General features: G+C 47.8%; 1 protein-coding gene across 3 annotated transcripts in view; it reads right to left on the reverse strand.

The window, feature by feature from the left end:
• Positions 1-2,241: 2,241 nt before the first annotated feature.
• Positions 2,242-19,104, reverse strand: part of GLYR1 (glyoxylate reductase 1 homolog) — a 37,317-nt gene continuing 20,454 nt past the window's right edge. The window contains exons 6-16 of one of the 3 annotated variants that reach the window (XM_008058032.2): positions 18,389-18,475; positions 17,437-17,493; positions 16,489-16,539; positions 16,323-16,396; positions 15,302-15,401; positions 10,993-11,085; positions 9,942-10,043; positions 9,017-9,179; positions 8,550-8,729; positions 8,082-8,206; positions 2,242-2,629 (exon numbers count right to left, since the gene is read on the reverse strand). In XM_008058032.2, coding sequence (XP_008056223.1) covers positions 2,555-2,629; positions 8,082-8,206; positions 8,550-8,729; positions 9,017-9,179; positions 9,942-10,043; positions 10,993-11,085; positions 15,302-15,401; positions 16,323-16,396; positions 16,489-16,539; positions 17,437-17,493; positions 18,389-18,475 — 1,107 coding nt within the window. In that variant the 3' untranslated portion in view covers positions 2,242-2,554. Of the gene's footprint in view, positions 2,630-8,081; positions 8,207-8,549; positions 8,730-9,016; positions 9,180-9,941; positions 10,044-10,992; positions 11,104-15,301; positions 15,402-16,322; positions 16,397-16,488; positions 16,540-17,436; positions 17,494-18,388; positions 18,476-19,104 lie in introns of all 3 variants that reach the window. The other 2 variants (XM_008058031.2, XM_008058033.2) reach the window with 2 other exon arrangements.

A 19,104-nucleotide genomic window follows, 5' to 3' on the forward strand; every position in this document is an offset into this window, starting at 1 on the left:
GTCGGCGGCTGCGCGAGGCCGGCCTGTGCAGGTTAGCCCACGACGCCGCCGGCACCAATCTCGGAGAGCCGCGGGCTGCGGCGCCGCAAGGACGGCTGCTCTTAAGGGCTGGCGCGCCGAGGTTGCTGGCCCCGCCTCCTCCCTGCTCTGATAGGGCGCTCTGCTCCGCTCGCGCTCGCTGATTGGCTGGCAGGGCAGCCTGTTCCCGCTCGGCTGCTCCAATGGCCCGCCTGTCCCGTTGGCCTGTGGTGAGGGGTCACAGGTCCGAGGCCGCGGCGGAGCCAGCCGCCACCTGTGCTTGGCCTCGGACCGGGTGGTCCCCTGGACGCGGAAGTCCTGAACGTTGGCCACCAGACCGTGCCGGCCTCCCGGCCCTTCCTCTATCCGCTGCGGGAATGGGAATCAACAGACTCACGCGGCACAGCTGTGTTACCAAGAAACGTTTTATTTTTCTTGCAGTAGCTTTGTTAATTGCACAAAATCATGTTTTGTTTTTGCCATTTAAACATTATCACACAATCCTATTCTGATAGACAAATGTTCATTAAAAACAAAGCAAAAATAAAAATTCACAACCTTAATTACCTAGATTTGTCATTTAAAGGAGGTTTAAAGGAAAAAAGGGGGAGGGACTTTCTTACAAGCTTTTTCACAAGTGTCACATTTTCGCCTTAAAAGGGAAGGATTTCAAAACAAAGGTGAAATAGCTTAAACAATATTCATAAAGAGGAACTTTACAGAATTGTCAACAATATTAAGACAACATTGACTAATTGGTTTCATTACAGCATCTTCCCCCACCCCCACCCCTGGTGTGTCTTGCCAAGGCTAGAACAGGTTTTGTGTTCAGAAATGCTTCAAAATCCCAGTGAAATTAACAAATGTGCTAAAAACCGACAGGCACCTTCCTTGCCTTCCCTGCTTGTCTGCTGCAATCCTCTAACCCAGGTTCTAATCTGTGAAAGGGGCCATTTGTGGGGGGGGAGGGACCCACACCAGTGTGACCACCATACATACACATACATACATACACATACACACACACACACACAAACACACACACACACACACTTCTACATTTCACTTTAAACGTGGCCTTCTGCAAACTGTGACTTTGGAAAATCCAACCCATGCAGAGGGAGAAAAAAACTGACATCCCTTGGGTAACTTCTTGTTCTTACGCAACATTCCAGGCCCCTTCGGGTCCCCTATCTAAGGAGAAATGCTGAGGCCTGGAGGATGTCCAGCCCCACCTCCGAGGGTCAGTCAGTTCCGGCAGGTCCAGCCCAGTTCTCTTCCCTCCCAATAGACCCCAGGGCCTGGGAAGCACTGAAGACCATGATGCTGGCTGGAGTGAAGACACTCGTTCCCGTGTCAAGAGCTGAGCCTAAGCTCATCGTTGGTCTGGCTGGGGTCTGGCCAAAGAAGGGACAGACATACAGAAAGACAGGCTGTCTCCATGGGAGGAACAGGGGGAAGGGAGAAGAATGAAGAGCAGTGGGGGGCATGCAGGGGACTTGGCAGGGGCAGACTGGAGAAGGTGGGACTGCTGTGAGGAACAGAGGTCAGAGTGGCTCTTCAGGGCCAGGTGAAGAGTCTGTGGCCTAACGGAAACACTGGTGGCCCCAAAGGCCCCCTCCCAAGGGCTGGAATGCAAATCCAAATACTAAAGCAGACCACTGAGGAGCAGGCTCTCACTGCTCAGCAGCAAAGGCCTCAGACCCAGCCCAGTTCAGCAGTGAGTGGTGGAGTCTGGGGTGGGGCTGAGAGCAGCAGGGTGAGGCCTCAGGGCTCACCTGCAGGTCCGCTCAGCTCTCCTTGGAAAGCCAGAGCCCTGTCTTCCAGGGACTTTGCCAATCTCGCTTTAGATCACAAAGGTGTTTCTGGAGCTAGTTGTACACTGGTAGCTTGGACATGAAAATCCTTCTCCGCTGGTCACCTGAGGTCGGAGGTCCCATGGGGCCCTCTGTCTGGAGTCTGTGCTGGCTCGTCTGGGCCCAGAGCCTCTCTTTGCAGGGGATCCCATGGGGGACGTGGACATAATAACAGCCTCTTCGCTCTGGGGGAAGCTGTGGGAAGGCTTCCAGCTCTCACTGCTGATTCTAGTTCCTTGACTGCAAAGTGTTTGAGATAAGACAAGCTTGGAAGAAGAAAAAAAAGCCAGGCAGCAGTTTCTGGGCAGCTTCTATCCTGGGCGAGAGCCTGTGTGTGTGTGTGTGTGTGTGTGTATGTGTATGTGTATGTGTGTGTATGTGTGTGTGTGTGTGTGTGTGTGTGTGTGTGTGAGAGAGAGAGAGAGAGAGAGAGAGAACACACAGCCACCTAGTCCGGGGCCAGTGCCCAGCTCAGGAACTTTCCCACAAGCCAATCCTGACACCTGGCTGCTTCCCAGGCTTCTGGGGAAGGTGCTGCTGTGTGCTGTGCTGATGGCAAGTCTCAAAGTTGTATAAAAGGAAATGGAGACAGGTGGGCTGGTCCAGAGTGAAGTCCCAGGCCCCTGACCCCAGGTGAGGAAGAGGGGGTCAGAGGAAGACTGGGGCAGGGTGTCCACAACTTAGTGTATGTAAGCTCGGTACACAGCAGACATGTCGTTGTCAGACTGGTCCAGTGCCTTGGCTCTTTTGTACACCTGGAGAAAGAAGAGATGGGTCAGTCTCTGGCCCCAGATCTGCCTCAAAGACCCAATTTTGACTCCTGGTGGCAGTTCCAGACGTGGCCAGCAGGCAGGTCCTGGAGCTGAGGCTGTCTGGGATGAATCTTGCCCTGACTTGGGGCAAAGCAGCTCTGGTGCTCAAGCCACAGCTTCTCGGCTTGAAGGTAATAGCACCTCCCCCAATGGGTTACTGTGAGGACAGAATGTACCATGAGTTAGAAGGCGCTTGGTATTATTAAGTCATTCATTACTATTCTTCCTGTAGACCTCTAGAGGCTTCCCACGTTATCCTCTGGGCTGCTGTCCTCACCATGCCCTTTGCATGGAATGCTTTGCCCTCAGTGTGACTGGCTGCTTCCCATCAGCTCAAAGGCTTTCCCTGACCACCTCCTCTAAAGCAGCAGTGGCATCCCCAGTGTCATCTCTATCACCTTCTTTTACTTGTGTTTCTTATACTCTCAGATTCTTACCTTTTTTAACTGCCTATGTGCTTAAATTGCGCCTCCTTCCATTAAAATGGAAGGGAAGGAAGGAGCTAGCCGCATACCACCGAATCCCCAGAGCCTAGAACAGTGCCTGGCAATAAACAGCTGCCCCAGAGATACCAGGTGAACACGAGGAAGCTGGAAAAGCATGGAAAGTCATCGTTTAACAGGCAACATGGCCCTGCCATGTGGAGCCAATGAAGCTGGACACAATCTCCCTGCATGCCCAGTTGTGGGTTTTGCCTTTCTAAACACAGTTCTGCCAGAGCCTCCATTAATGAGGGCCCACCACAGCTCAGGTATAATTGTCACTCAGAATGAAGGCTAAAGAAAGGCACTTTCAGATAAAAGAAACTGTCACCAGTAGACCTGCATTATAAGAAATTCCAGAGGCCAGGCTCGGTGGCTCAGCCTGTAATCCTAGCACTTTGGAAGGTTGAGGTGAGTGGACTGCCTGAGCCTGCAGGTTCGAGACCAGCCTGGGCGACTTGGCAAGACCTTGTTTCTACAATAAATAAAAAATTAGCCAGGTGTGGTAGTGCGCGCCTGTAGTTCCAGTTACTTGGAAGGCTGGGGCAGATTTGCCGAAGCCCAGCAGGTCGACGCTGAGGTGGCCATGAGTGGGCCACTGCACTCCAGCCTGGATGATGGAGTGAGACACCAACTCAAAAAAAAAAAAAAAAAGAAAAGAAAAGAAATTCCAGAGAAAGTTCTTCCAGTGGAAAGGAAGTGACACTAGAGAGAAGCTCTATTCTTTAACACTGGAAACAGCAAATCTAGAGAAACATTAAAAATTTTATTTTAATATTCTTTAAAATACACATAACTGCTTAAATTAAAAAAAAAATCACAACATTGTTTGGTGAGTTTAAAACAAAAGCACAGTTGGGCGTAGTGGCTAGGACTTGCAACCCTAGCACTTTGGGAGGCCAAGGTGGGAAGACTGCTTGAGGCCAGGAGTTTGAGACCAGCCTAAGCAACATAGTGAAACCTCATTTCCACAAAAGATAAAAAAATTAGCCAGGCTTGATGGCAGGTACCTGTAGTCTCAGCTACTTGGGAGGCTGAGGTGGAAGGGTCGCCTGAGCCCAGGAGATAGAGGCTGTGGTGAGCTCTGGTTGTGCCACTGCATTTTCTAGCCTAGGCAACAGAGTGAGACCCCTACTCAAAAAAAGAAAAACACAAAAAGCAGATGTAACACACAGGATATCTACATCTCACAGCTATCATCTGTGGGGCTTTCAATCTGTGACAATCCTGCCCCCAGGGGACATTTGGTAAGATCTGGAGACACTTTCTATCAGCTAAGGGGAAGCCACTGGCATCTAGCGGGTGGAGACCACCAATAGTGTTCAACATTTTGCAGAGCAATGCAGAAGTGCCCCACCATCCAGCGAGAGGAGTGCCGCAGGTGGGAGGCCCTGCCTTACAGACCAGGGGGCAGTGATAAGTGGTTCTGTGTGGTTGCAAGGTTTCTATGCTTAAGTATGCTGTGAAGTTCAGGATGCAACTGCAATCCCCAGAGCAACCACTAAAGAAATAATGCAAAAAGGCTAAGTCAAAAGGCTAAAAGATAAAAACAAAACCCAGGCTTGGGGTCTCTGCCTATAATCCCACAGGTTTGGGAACAGCCTCTGCAACTTGGCGAGACCTTGTCTCTACAATATACTGAAAAATTAGGCGTGGTAGCACGCACATGTAGTTCTGGCTATTTGGAAGGCTGAGGTGGAAGGACTGCCAGAGCACAGCAGGTTGACGCTGGAATGGCCATAAGTGTGCCACTGCACTCCAGCCTGGGCGACACAGTGAGACTCCAACTCAAAACAAAACAAAACAAAAAACAAAAACTAAAAAAAAAGAAAAAAAAATGCCAATGGATAAATAGAAATGAAATTCTATGAAAACATTATAATAACCCAAAAGAAGGCAAGAAAGAAAAAACAAAAGACAAAGGCAACAAAGAGAATGCAAATGATTACATGGTAGCTTCAGATCCAACCACTATCAACAAAATACTCACATACCAGCTACTCTGAGCACCCCTCCCAGGCCCTAACAGTGCAGAGCCTAAATTCACTTTATCCAAATGGCCTGAAACTACCATTCTCCACTGAGAAATTAACCAAAAACTCTGCTTTCAAGCCAATAAATCCTGCAGTTAGGGTGAAGGCAACCCCGAAACCACATCAAGGAGAAGCCTCCTTAGCCCAAGCCACATATGAAACCCTTCAGAAGTAACTAAAGATGAGCATGTATTGACAAAAAGCTATTAAATACATGAGGAATTCACCCACCAGAACAGAAGACAACCCACCAGTAGAAGGAACAGGAGGAACTTAGAATCGTACTGCAACTGAAAGTCATTAAAGGCCAGGTTCAGTGGCTCAGTCTGTAATCCTGCGCCTTGGAGGCTGAGGTGAATGGAGTGCCTGAGCCTGCGAGTACGAGACCCGCCTGGGCAACTTGGCGAGACCTCATCTCTACAATAAATCAAAAATTAGCTGGGTGTGGTAGCACGCGCTGGTAGTTCCAGCTACTTGGAAGGTTGAGGCGGAAGGATCGCCGGAGCCCAGCAGGTCGAGGCTGCGGTGGCTGGGAGCGGCCACTGCACTCCAGTCTGGGCGACAGAGTGAGACTCCAACTCAAAAAAAACCAACCCCCCCCCAAAAGTCATTAAGTACTCTACAGTTTCTAATATAAATACATTTGTTTCACATATATGCATTTTACAAAATATTGTTTTTATTGTAATCATATGGTAAAGGCAAATATTGCTCCGATGGTTTTTTTAAAGACTAAATTTCTATTAATATGAGCTTAAAACTGAACTTCTACTCTAACAAACTGTTTCCAAAGTGCATGTGTACATGCTTCATAAATAAGGAACTTGGAAAATGCTAATAGACTAAAATTAAAAGGCAGATATTGTCAGCAAGGCTAGAGACCCAAGCCTCAGTTACAGACTATCTACAAAGACACAATTTATTTATTTTATTTATTTCTTTTTTAGTTGGGAGTCTCACTCTGTCGCCCAGGCTGGAGTGCAGTGGCACACTCACAGTCACCGCAGCCTTGATCTGCTAGGCTCAGCCTTCCAAGTAGCTGGAACCACAGGCATGTGCCACCATGCCTGGCTAATTTTTTGATTTATTGTAGAGACGAGGTCTTGCCAAGTTACCCAGTCTGGCCTCGAATCCTAGGCTCAGACAATCCTCTCACCCCAGTGCTGGGATTACAGGCATGAGTCACCGCACCTGGCTAAGACACACTTTAAATAAAAGGCAAGGGAGAAAGGAAATGCATGGAAATAGGCAGACCACAAAACAAGAATTTTGAGAATGCTGCAGCAGCGACATCAGTGCCAAACAGAATTCAAACAAAATCAAGAGGCACGTTTCATAATAATAAAAGAGGAGATCCAGCAGAAAGCAAGAACAATCATAAATGGCTAAGAGCCTAATCACAAGAATGTCAAAGACATCAGGCAAAAATGGACAGAATTAAAGGGTAAAAGAGACAATCCCACACCACAGCTGAAGATTGTAAAAGCCTTCTCTCAGGAACTGAAATAACCCAGAAAAAAAAAAATAAATAAAAGAAAGAAATAACTGGATAAGCCAGGCACGGTGGCTCACACCTGTAATCCCAGCATTTTAGGAGGCTGAAGCGAGAGGATTGCCTGAGTCCAGGGGTTCGAGACCAGTCTGGGTGACTTGGTGAGACCTTATCTCTACAATAAATAGAAAAATTAGCCAGGCGTGGTGGCGCACACCTGTAGTTCCAGCTACTTGGAAGGCTGAGGTGGAAGGATCACCTGAGCCCAGCAGTTTGAAGCTGCAGTGGCTGTAAGCATGACTCAGTGATGGCCAGGTGTGGTGGCTCATGCCTATAATCCCAGCACTTTGGGAGGCTGAGATGAGAGGACTGCTTAAGGTCAGGAATTTGAGACCAGCCCGGGGAACATAGCAAGACCCCTATCTCAACCAAAAAAAAAAAAATTAGCTAGATATATTGGCTCATGTCTGTAGTCCCAGGTTGAGGTGGGAAGATCAAGCAAGGCTGCATTGAGCTATGATTGTGCCACTGCACTCCAGTCTGGGAAGAAGGTCGGTAAAGATAATGTGAAAAACACCAGCAGCTATCTTGTCTTAACTGGTATCAGCAGCATACCCCAACCAGCCCTACAGAACACACATTCTTTAAGTCCAAAGGTGTATGCACGAAGACAGGCCATAAAACAAGTCTGAATAAACATCAAGTTTAGAAATCATACAGGGCATGTTCTTTGATCATACAGAAACAAGCTAGAAATCAGTAACAAACTCAAAATATTGGATGAACTTTTAAATAATTCACAGGTCAAAGACAAAATCACAATGGAAGTTAATGTGGGTCAGAGGAAATTTATAGTTCTTTCTTGAGTTGGAGTTTCACAGCCACCACAACCTCGACCTGTTGGGCTCAAAAAATCCTCTCAACTCCGCCTCCAAAGTGCTGGGATTACAGGTGTCAGTCACCATACCTGGGCGAGAAATTTACAGCTTTAAATGCTTTAGATGACTTTTCCATGGATGGCGGTGGAAGTGGGGGAAGGATGTCATCAGGCATTAGATTCTCATAAGGCGTGCGCAGTTCAAAATAGGGCTCCCATTCCTATGAGAATCTGAGATTCTAATGCTGCTGCTGATCTGACAAGAGGTGAAGTGTCTGCCGCTCACTTCCTGCTGTGCTGCCCGGTTTCTAACAGACTATGGACAGGTATTGCTCTGCAGTCCAGGGGTTGGGGACCCCTGTTACAAAGAAAGGTCTAAAATCAATGACTTAAGATTTCACCTTAATGGATTGGAAAAAGAGCAAAGAAAAGCTAAGTACAGGAAAGGAAATAATAAAATAAAAAGAAACAGAAAGACCCTGGGGCTTGGCCACACCCTCTGCCAAGTTACCTCGTTGGCTGCAGCTGCCATGGGAGTTGGATGGTTGACAGCATCGCCCAGTGCAATGGCTAGGCGGAGATCCTTCTGAATGTATTTCAGGTAGAAATCAGGCTTAAAGTTTCCTTGCAGGATATCTGAAGAGAAAAAGCCACAGATCAGAAGAAACCCAACGACACTAAATCAAAACTCACCTGCAGGATACCAGGGATCAATACTCGCTTTTCCAAATAGCATCACCTCTTGGCCCCTCCTGCACCCAGACACCCAAGAACAGGAGTTCCCAGCCCGGTTTGTACCCTTCAATCCCTCACCATGTCTCTGGACCTTGTCTGACTGGGGGCATGGACTGACTGGAGAGGGGACATCTTTCACACCACTGAGCCCCTGAAGAAGAAATGTCCTATGGCAACTGCCTGACCCAGTTCCTCAGCTCTAATCAAGCATCAAATCCAAGAAGTGGGGCCAAAGGCAACTTACTTTGGCACTTCTGGTCCAAGAAGATGCTGGCCAGCTGTCCCTGATTAAGGATATCCAAGAGTGTCTGCTGGGACTGGCCTGTCACCTGGGCCAGGGTCAGCCCCTCAGCGATGGTGGCCATGAAGCTCCCTTGGACCATGTTCACGATCAGCATCATCTTGGCTGCGTTGCCAACTTCACCTGCCAGGAGAAAGAGAGCTGGTCACACCTTGAATGCCACAGAAAGGGCCTCTGCACCCCCACCCCTCCTTGGATCCACCTCTACACACAGGGGAGGCCCCATTCACCTGCCCCTGACAGAACTGGCTCTTCCTCCTTCCAGGCACTGACTACACAAGTCAAAGGAAGCCTTGGCTGGGGCCCCCGCAGAAAGGCCTTGTGGGACTGATGGTGTAATCAGTGTAGTGTACAGGGGTGTGGCCCCAGCCTCCAGGCCTGACATGGTCTGATGGGCACAGGCACGTTACCTAGAAAGAAGGAAGTCTTCCCCATCGCCTGGAAGCAGCTGCTGCAGTCCTCGTACAAGCCCCTGTCTCCAGCTGCTAAGATCACCAACATTCCGTCATTAGACAGCTGCTGGTTCCCTGAGACTGGGGCTTCCAGAAAGCGGCCCCCCCTGGACACAATCACCTGGAAAGAAAAGCCACAGTTTCTGGTAGCCTTGCCTTTCACAGGGCTTTCCAGGCAGGGAGCAGGGAGCAAGGAGTGTCCTCCGGTGGCCATGGCTTCTCATCACACCATCCAGAGCTGGAGGGTGGGAGCATATGGCATTCATGTGGAGGTCTCAGGGCTGACACCTAGACCCAGGGATTAATGCTATGGAGGGTGATAGGTTATATTCCAACAGACACATGAGTCTCACAGCAGTAATGAGACACATTCTGGGGTCTCTACATAGGTGCTCACTGACTTGAAAGTTCTCAGACTAGAACCAAAGATGACCCATGCCAATGGCTCAAACACACCTCCCCCAGGGACACTGCCCTTTCCTGATGTCAACCGCCCTCAGAACATACATGGGTCCACAAGTCACCACATCCTTCCTTGGGTGCAGATGCTTGGGGAGGAGAGATACTTGGCTAGTGCCATATGTAGATAGCTGCTTAAACCAGAAGTGTTAAGCTGGCAGCCTGGATTGCTTCTCATGGTAAGGCTGGCAGCTCCAGGATCCGGTGCCCAGCCCAGCCGTGCAGCCACCTCCCATAGCTGTTCAGACTAGCTGGCTAAAGGCAGAGTGTGAAGTCACGGTAGTCCCAAGGCTACTGTCTCCCCTCTTCTCTCCTCAGTTCTGGCTCTAGGGTAACCAAGTTACCCATACTTATGCATGGTCTGCCTGTGTCTTGGGTTCCAACAGAACGGATGCTGAACAGACAGCCTGAACAAGGCTGCTACCTGGGCCAGTTCGGTGACTGTGTCGGCATCTACCGTTGACATGTCCACGTAGCACTTCCCAGGGCGGATCCCTTGCAGTACACCACTGGGGCCCAGCACCAGCTGTGGGAACACAAGGAGGAAGCAATAGCCCAGGTTCCCAGGCAGAGACGCTCAGGAACCCTACAGCCCTCACAGCAGAATCGATGCTTTTTGGACTCATTTCCTGGTTAAAAGTTAACTGCTACGGTTGAAAAGGGGCTGGGCGCGGTGACTCACGCTTGTAATCCCAGCACCTTGGGGGGCCGAGACGAGGGATTGCTTGAGCCCAGGGGTTCGAGACCAGCCTGAGCAACTTGGTGAGACCTCGTCTCTACAATAAACCAAAAAAAAAAAAAAAAAAAAAAAAAAAAAAGCTGGGTGTGATGGTTGGGCGGCTGAGGCAGAAGGACTGCCTGTGTCCAGCAGGGGGAGGCTGTGAGCATGTCACTGCACTCCAGCCTGGGTGACAGTGAGACTCCGACTCAAAAAAAAAAAAAAAGGCTGAAAAGGGAAGAACAATTAAGTAAAAGCAAGGGATAGAAAAGTACTTCCAGCATGCTCCCATTTATCTTTGAAAAAATTGTGTGTGAGTAAAGACGGCACCTCAGTATTTATTTTTGGGAGCTTCTTTGGATTTACTTGGATTGGACTAGTCACCAATTTAACAAGATGACTATTGCACTTGAACTTTAAAAACACACAAATATAGCCATAGCTAAACATAGGAACTTGGCACTTGGACCAAAGGTACACTCAGCCCCAAAGCTTCCAGCTCAATAAGAGCACACGGAGCCTGTTCAAGAGCCATTTCCGCACAGACTTCAAGGGCCTTAGTTTTCACTCTTTGTTCTACATTAAAGGAAGCCTGTATTCAATTTATACAAACACCCTCCACAACAGGAGATGGCTCCCAAGTGGGAAATTCACCCCTCGTGCAGGCACTCACTGCGTGCAGGGGAGAAAGGGAGGAGGGTGGCCAGCTTTCCTGGCTGTGACCTGAGTCGCTGAGGGGAGGGAGGGAGGTCCTTACGTCCTTGGCTGCCTTGGGGTCCGAAACACAGGCGAAAGTGATGTCACAGGTTGAGACAACTTCAGCGGGGGTTCTTCCCAGGCGGGCCCCCTCCTGGATGAACAAATCACACTGCAAAAGTCACAGATCCTCACATGAGCTGCAGGCAGCGCACAACACACATGCCAGCCAGGCCGGAGCAGCACTGCCCCGGCCTCCTAGGGTGGGAAGCTGAGACTGGGAGCCTGGGTCACAGAGCTGGTTGTCTGACCCTTGAGGAAGCGGATGGGGCCTCTTAAGGGCTGTCCTGAGTTTATGTATAACGGATGCCTAGGAAGCAGAAGACAAATGTTTGCTGCGGGCCTGTTGCCTGTCCCCTGCCCCTCTGTGCTGTCCTGGCTGGGGCCCTGAGCTATCAACAGTCTGCTGGGAATCGGGCTGGGGGCTTTCATCCTGGCTGCCATTCCCTTTTGGGTTGTTTCTCAACACTGCAGTCAGGTTAGCAAGACATCTAGGGGTCCAAAAGTGCTAACTTTTCTGATAATCAGAATCACCCAGAGCATCCCAAACAAAACACATTGTTAATATTTTGGTATTTTTTTTCAAAAGCATTTACAAATTAGAATAATTTGAGCCTGTAATTTTGTATCCAAAGTGTTTTATATTTTGTAAGATTCACATTTACCCATGTTGTTGTAGTCTGTCATAACTATTGCTTATAATGGATGGCTGTGGAATGTTTTATCAACAGATGTACCCAAATTTACCTAATGTCTACCCTGTGGTTTGATATATAGCCTGCTTTCAATCTTAATTTTTTTTTTTTAGTTAGAATCTCACTCTGTCACTCAAGTTGGAGTGCAGTGGCACAATCACAGCTCACTGCAGCCTTGACCTCCAGGGCTCAGGCAATCCTTCCACCTCAGCTTTCTGAGTAGCTGAGACTATAGGCATGTGCCACCATGCCCAGCTAATTTTTTTTTTTTTTTTTTTTGTAGCATTGAGGTTTTACTATTGCCCAGGCTGGTCGCAAACTCATGGGCTCAAGCAATCTTCCTGCCTCGGCCTCCCAAAGTACTGGGATTATAGGCATGAGCCACCATGCTTGGCTAATCTTCATTAAAGCGACACCAACAAACATATTTATAAACAAAACTTCTCCATGTTTCAAATTTAGCTCTCCAAAAGTAGAATAAAACAGGTTCTAAACAGTTTTAAGCTTTTTAACAAGTGTAGACAAATGACTTTCCATTGGAACTATTCCAGTTTATGTTTACCAGCAAGCTCTCATATTGCCAGCACTGAGTATATAATTTAAAAACATCAAGTAAGTATCTAAAATAACGGTCTAAAATTTTTCTGGCTGGGCACAGTGGCTCATGTCTATAATTCCAGCACTTTGGGAGACCAAGGTGGAAAGACTGCTTGAGGCCAGGAGTTTGAGGCTTCAAGGGAGCCATGATTAATTATACCACTGCACTCCAGCCTGGGTGACAGAGCAAGATCCTGTCTCAAAAAAAAAAAAAAAAAAAAAAAAAAAAAAAGTATATAGGGAATTTTTTTTCCTCCTACTTTATAATGTAACCAGCCAAAATGGCAACTTTTTGTTTTATCTATTTTGATTACTCCTGCTTATCAAGTCTTTTTTGTATCTTTGTTACCTCTTTTGTGGGATGTTTTTGGTCTTAGCTAACAGATTATGTGTTTAATAAAATCATTATCGCCCTTTTTAGTTCATATTTCCTTCAAGTACTTCAATTGGTATAGCTTTCAATTTTTTTGTGTGTGGGGGGCAATATCATATAAAAAAAAAAAATCACTGAGTGTGGGGGTTCATGCCTGTAATCCCAGCACTTTGGGAGGTGGAGGCAAGAGGATTGCCTGAGTCTACGGGTTGGAGATCAGCCTGGGCAACTTGGCAACATCTCGTCTCTACAATTAAAAAAAAAAAAAAAAAATAGGCCGTGCTTGGCGGCTCAGCCTGTAATCCCGCGTTTTGGGAGGCTGAGGTGAGTGAATTGCTGGAGCCCGCTGGTTCGAGACCCACCTGGGCAACTTGGCGAGACCTCATCTCCACAATAAAAAAAAAAAAAAATTCAGCCGGGCACGGTGGCATGCGCCTGTGGTTCCAGCTACTTGGAAGGCTGAGGCGGAAGGATCACCTGAGCCCAGCAGGTCGAGGCTGCGATGGCCGTTAGCGTGCCACTGCACTCCTGCCTGGGCAACAGAATGAGACTCTTGACTCAAGAAAAAAAAATCGACTTATCATTTCCTTTAGTGATTTCTATTGCTTCTAGTTTTAGAAAGACCTATGTTAATTTTACTTTTTGCCAGTTTTTCTTTAAAAATTAATTTGGTGATGGATTTAGAATACATTTTAGTATGCGGTAAGAAGTGAGATAAGCGTTTTCCCCAATTTCTACCCAGTTGCTCTGAACATCATGTCCCTGCTGACCCTTCATTCTATCTCACTGCTGCAAGGAGCTGCCCATATCAGGGGATGCCTGAGGCTGTCTAGTCTACTTGCAGTATCTGGTTTTGACTGTAGACTTTTAGTAATGTAGCTTTTTTAAGATTTAATTTTTTTTTTTTTTTTGAGTTGGAGTCTCACTCTGTCGCCCAGACTGGAGTGCAGTGGCCGCTCCTGGCCACCGCAGCCTTGACCTGCTGGGCTCCGGCAATCCTTCCGCCTCAGCCTTCCAAGTAGCCGGAATTACAGGCATGCGCTACCACGCCCAGCTGATTTTTTGATTTATTGCAGAGGTGAGGTCTCGCTGCCCAGGAGGGTCTTGAACCCGCCGCGGGCTTAGGCAATCCACTCACCTCAGCCTCCCAAAGGCGCGGGATTACAGGCTGAGCCACCGAGCCCAGCAAGATTTAATTTTTTTAACTTTTATTTTTTACAGACAGGTTCTCACTCTGTCACTCAGACTGGAGTGCAGTGCTGTGATCATAGTTTACTGCAGCTTTGAACTCCTGGCCTCAAGCAATTCTCCCACCTTGGCCTCCCAAAGTGCTGGGGTTACAAGTGTGTGAGACACCATGCCTGGCCCAGAATATTTTAAATTCATCAGCTCTAACACCTCCACTGGCAAGCAGGCCTGTACCTTCACTGCCCATCAGGACCTCACTGTGCCCACCTGGGAAACTCACGCATTCCACAAACATGCTCACACACACACCATGTTCCTTACAAGGCTGCTGCTCATTAGTCGCTCTTCCTCTGGTCCACGCGAGGAGTACAGTGCTTTGGTTTATTTGGACTATGGTTTTTCATGTTCTCTTGGATGAGAACCTGATGGGAGCCATGGCCTCTCTCCATTACAAGTGGTGTGTGCTCACTCAGAGATTTGGATTCTCACTTCCGGGTGCATACAGACTCCCAAGGCCACGGACCACTGCCTAGGTTGAGAACTTCTAAATTCATACTGTTCAACATGGAAGCTTCTAGCCACATGAGATTATTTACTTTTAAATGAAATAAAATACCAAGTTCAGTCCTTCAGTTGTACTAGCAATGTTTTGTTTTCAGTGTTGAACAACCTCATGTGTGAGCCGTAGCTACTGCCTTGGACAGCACAGATACAAAACATCCCTATCGCTGCAGAACTCAGTTCTGCACGACACTGTTCAATACGGTTCAAACAACAGAACATAATGCTGCTGCTGAGGAGGAAGCCGATCTATCTGTATGATCCATATGAATGACATTCACTATATCTATATATGTCTATATTTGTATATGCATGGAAAAAGGCTAGAAAAACCTAACACGGGCTAGCTCAGGTAATTGCAGAGAGTGGGAAGTTTTCCCTTCATACCCCTGGGTATGTTCACGTTTAGGTTTTTTTTTTTTTTTTTGAGTTAGAGTCTCACTCAGTCACCCAGGCTGGAGTATAGTGGCATGCTCACTGCCACCGCAGCCTCAACCTTCTGGGCTCAGGCAATGCTTGTTTCAGTCTTCCAAGTGGCTGGAACTATAGGTGAATGCCACCACATCCAGCTAATTTTTAAAAAAAATTTATTGTAGAGATGAGGTCTCTATAAGTAGCCTAGGCTGGTGTCGAACTCCTGAGCTCAGGCAATGCTCCTGCTTCTGCCTCCCAAGGTGTTGGGACTGTAGGCGTGAGCCACCGCATCCGCACAGGTATATCATTTTTCTAACAGTACCCTCAGTGTCTCCATCTACATCTCTGCCTGCCTGTACTAAAAGCTTGGCTTCCACTCCACTGCATCAGAGCGCTGAGGAGTGGCAATAGGTAAGTCCCACCCTCACTCAGACTTGCCCCACACTCCCCTGGCTGGACAAGTGCCACCCCTGAATGCTTACTTTCTCTGCAGTGCGGTTCCAGACAGTCACTGTGTGACCCATTTTTAGCAAGTTGGAGACGATTCCACTTCCCATGAGGCCAAGGCCCAAAAATCCTATCCTGCAACAGACAGAGACTGATCAGTCCAGGGAGGAGTGGGAGGGACAGGGTGAAGATGTACAGCACAAGGCTCTCATCCTTATAAAGCCTGGGGTAGAGGGTGACCTTGGACCATGAGAAACAACACTCAGTGTGTTGACATGTCTGCGGAGCCAGAATCATGGCACCTACTTTGCATCTTTTCCTATCCTACTGTGGTTAAAAGGGATCCCTAGATGTCAACGGTCATTTCTAAACCCTCGACTGCCACAAACAAGTATGACGTGTGTGGTTTGGGACAAGTCCCCTCACTGCTCTGAGAGGGCAACTGAGCTCACCATGCCACTCCAGTGAGAAAGCAGACATATGTCTTTGGTCCTTTAAACGGCTTTCTGATCAGCCCCCTTCCCCGCAAGCCTTCAGAAGCCATCTTAAAGCACACTGGGACCCACAACATGTCACTGAGGCCATATGTCGGAGCCAGGCAGCTTCCTGGGTCAATTCGGGTTGCAACTGTGGTCCCCTGACTAGGAGCAGCAGTGTATCTGAGAACCAGTTGAAACTACAAATTACTGGGTTTCACCCCAGACCCACTAAGAAGCCCTGGGGGGTGGGGCCCAGCAATTGGTGCTTTGCAAGCCATCTTGCAGCGGATTCGAGGCACAGGAACATCTGAGAACCACTGAACCAAGGGTTCTTGCTCTTGCATTAAGGAAACAACTCCTCAGCTTATGCCCAAGGGAGACCCTACTGTCAAGTTTTATGACAACTTCTATTTCTTACAAGTCCAACTGCTGCTAGACAAATCATTATTAGTAAGAAATACAACTGTCCCACCCTTTCTATTCAATCCTGGAGTGGCCAGGACATAATCCCCTTGGGGTGACTTCCCTCCTCCAGAAGAACCAGAGCCACTAGAAGCCTTTTCCTCAAGGGTCTTACTTTTTGTCTGTGGGTGTGATGCTGCCATTCACAGCTGTGCTGTCGGCTGCCTGGATGGAGGTGGAACCAGTTTCCTGGGGGACAAGAAGCACAATCATAAAGGCAGTCTGCCCACAGTTTAAGGCCCCAGGTGAAAGGAAAAACAGGGGATGTGGAGTCCACGTACCTCTTCACATATTTTCAACTTCTTTGTGATTGCCTGGTAACAGACGGCAGGCTATTAAAGGAGGGAAAAGATGACTTACTAAACTGAAATTAAACCAGACCATTATAATTTCCCTAAAAGATTTGACCTGGAGTTGGAAGTTAACACCAGCTACTTATTTATTTACTTATTTATTTTTTGAGTCAGAGTATCACTCTGTCACCCAGGTTGGAGTGCAGTGGTGTGATCATAACGCTCACTGTAGCCTTGACCTTCTGGGCTCAGGTGATTCTTTCATCTCAGTCTCCTGAGTAGCTGGGATTGCAGGAGCAACCCACCACGCCCAGTTGAATATTTATTTGTTGTATAATTTTACTAAACTCCAAATGATTCACTAGAAAGTTAACACATCACTCAACTTTCCATGCAACTCTACAAGGTCTTTTTTGCTGACTATGATGCTGACAATCAGGGGCATCGAGTCATGTGCCCAGGGTTAAAGCTTGGAACCCAGGTCTGTCCATTTCCAAAGCAAAAAATGGTCATCAGATCCTAGGCAAGGCTCAACCTAATCCATGACCTCCCAGACTTTGGGAGAGCTTCCTGCTGCGTCCGCAGGTTTTAGAGATCATCTCGACCAGCAAGCCTCAGGGTGTATCACCAAGCAAAGTAGGGATACTTCATGGGGCTGGGATACTAACGTATCTGGTTGCTGCCCTAGACTCTGAAGGTAACTAAGGATATCTCAACCACACAGTTGTCTGAGTTTTAAAAGCTTTTTCGGGGTTATTTTTAATCTCACCAATGCCTGACCGACTTATGGCTTACTTTGTGGCTTTCTGGCTAGTCGCTCCGGGCAGTGTAAGGGCAGAGCCTAGCCTTTCAGACTAGTATGGTGAGTTCCAACGGGGGGCACCCTTCCCCAAAGCAGGTCCTGGCCAAGGACCAAGAGTCTCGAGAGCCACTTACCTTTTCTGTTTGACTTAGCAGGAAGTGATGGAAATGAGGATCTGCATCTTTAACAGGCTGAAAGCAGAAACAATCAAAAAAGGCAAGTTATCTCCTACCAAAGGTCATTCCCCTCTGCCTGGTAACTGAATTCTCTTCTGGCAGAAATACCTCCAGGTTCTGGTCTCTCTTTTACAACTGCTTGGAAACTCTTTTCCTATCTTTGGTCTAAGGCTTTTATAAACGATCCCCATTCCAACGAGAGAAAAACTGGTTTCAAAGTAGAAAAGAGCAGATATTTCTGCTAGGCTGGTAATGCAAATTATTCCAATAATACCATGGGGAAATATTAACATAGTAACATTTTTAAAATCCAGTATTCACCAGCACTTCAGATAAGCCAGCAGACTGAGGAACAGCCATCTCAGGACTCTCCCAGTCTCAGGGTTCTGGCCTACTTGTCTGGGGGTCTCGTCCTACTGAAGAGTAGCATTAACAGAGCAGCAACCACGGCAGAAGGGGCTTCCATGATGATGCCCAGTAACAGGTGCAGCACACCAAGGGCAACAGAACTGAACAGCAGAGTTGTATGTACGACTAGTGAGAGGATGTTGTGAAATAGTAAGTTAAGAAATGTACAGAATGATCCCACTTTGGTGATGAGATACCAACTCTCAACAAAATGATCCCATCTCTATGTGATGAGATAACTACTCTCAACAAAAACTACCCATAGGTATCTCATCACATAGACAAATGCTGCACGGGTACACCAAAGGTCTGGAATCAGTTACCCCAAACTCAGTGCTCACCCCACAGGGTGGAGAGTTTTACTTTTTATCCCATGGACTTCTGTACCGTTTTGCAATTAAGGAAAAAAAAGTCTCATACACAAGAAAAGGGGATTACACAGGACCACCAGAAAAACAACCCTGACATTGCTGCCTGTCCCGCCTGCAGGAGCGCTCATTACCTCGCTTGCAGTCGGCTGCCATTTAAACGCGGCCATCGGTCCAGCCATCATCCCCTTCACGGTACTAGACTCGGGGATGGTGAGATCCTAGAGGGAAAGGAAGTGCATAAAGACACTCTGCTTTCTTAAATCACATTTGACCTGAACAAAATCCCTAGCAAGTTCCAAGGACTAAGTGTAAGTGCAAGCCAATCCCCAGCCAAGGTTCTGATGACTGTCCCTTGGGAGAAACCGGGCAAGTTCTTCCCATCAATGCAAAGTGAGTCTTTCTTCACCATTCTTGAAATAATAAAATGTATTCTTAAGCCTAAACTTCACAAGGATGGAGGTAATTAGAAAGACCAACTATGGTATGCAATGTTGTCAGCAAAGTCACAGAGAAAATTCCTTATGGCAAATAATAAGCATTAAGAAACAATAGGGCTTGGTGGCTCAGCCTGTAATCCCGCGCCTTTGGGAGGCTGAGGTGAGTGGACTGCCTGAGCCCGCGGGTTCGAGACCCGCCTGGGCAGCGAGACCTCATCTCTACAATAAAATCACAGAATCAGTTGGGCGTGGTAGCGCATGCCTGTAATTCCGGCTACTTGGAAGGCTGAGGCGGAAGGATTGCCGGAGCCCAGCATGTCGAGGCTGCGGTGGCTGGGAGTGGCCACTGCACTCCAGTCTGGGCGACAGAGTGAGACTCCAACTCAAAAAAAAAAAAAAAAAGAAACACT

The sequence above is a fragment of the Carlito syrichta genome, unplaced genomic scaffold (assembly GCF_000164805.1).
Source record: "Carlito syrichta isolate Samal-C Ts95f unplaced genomic scaffold, Tarsius_syrichta-2.0.1 Scaffold303189, whole genome shotgun sequence".
Classification (NCBI taxonomy): Eukaryota; Metazoa; Chordata; class Mammalia; order Primates; family Tarsiidae; genus Carlito; species Carlito syrichta.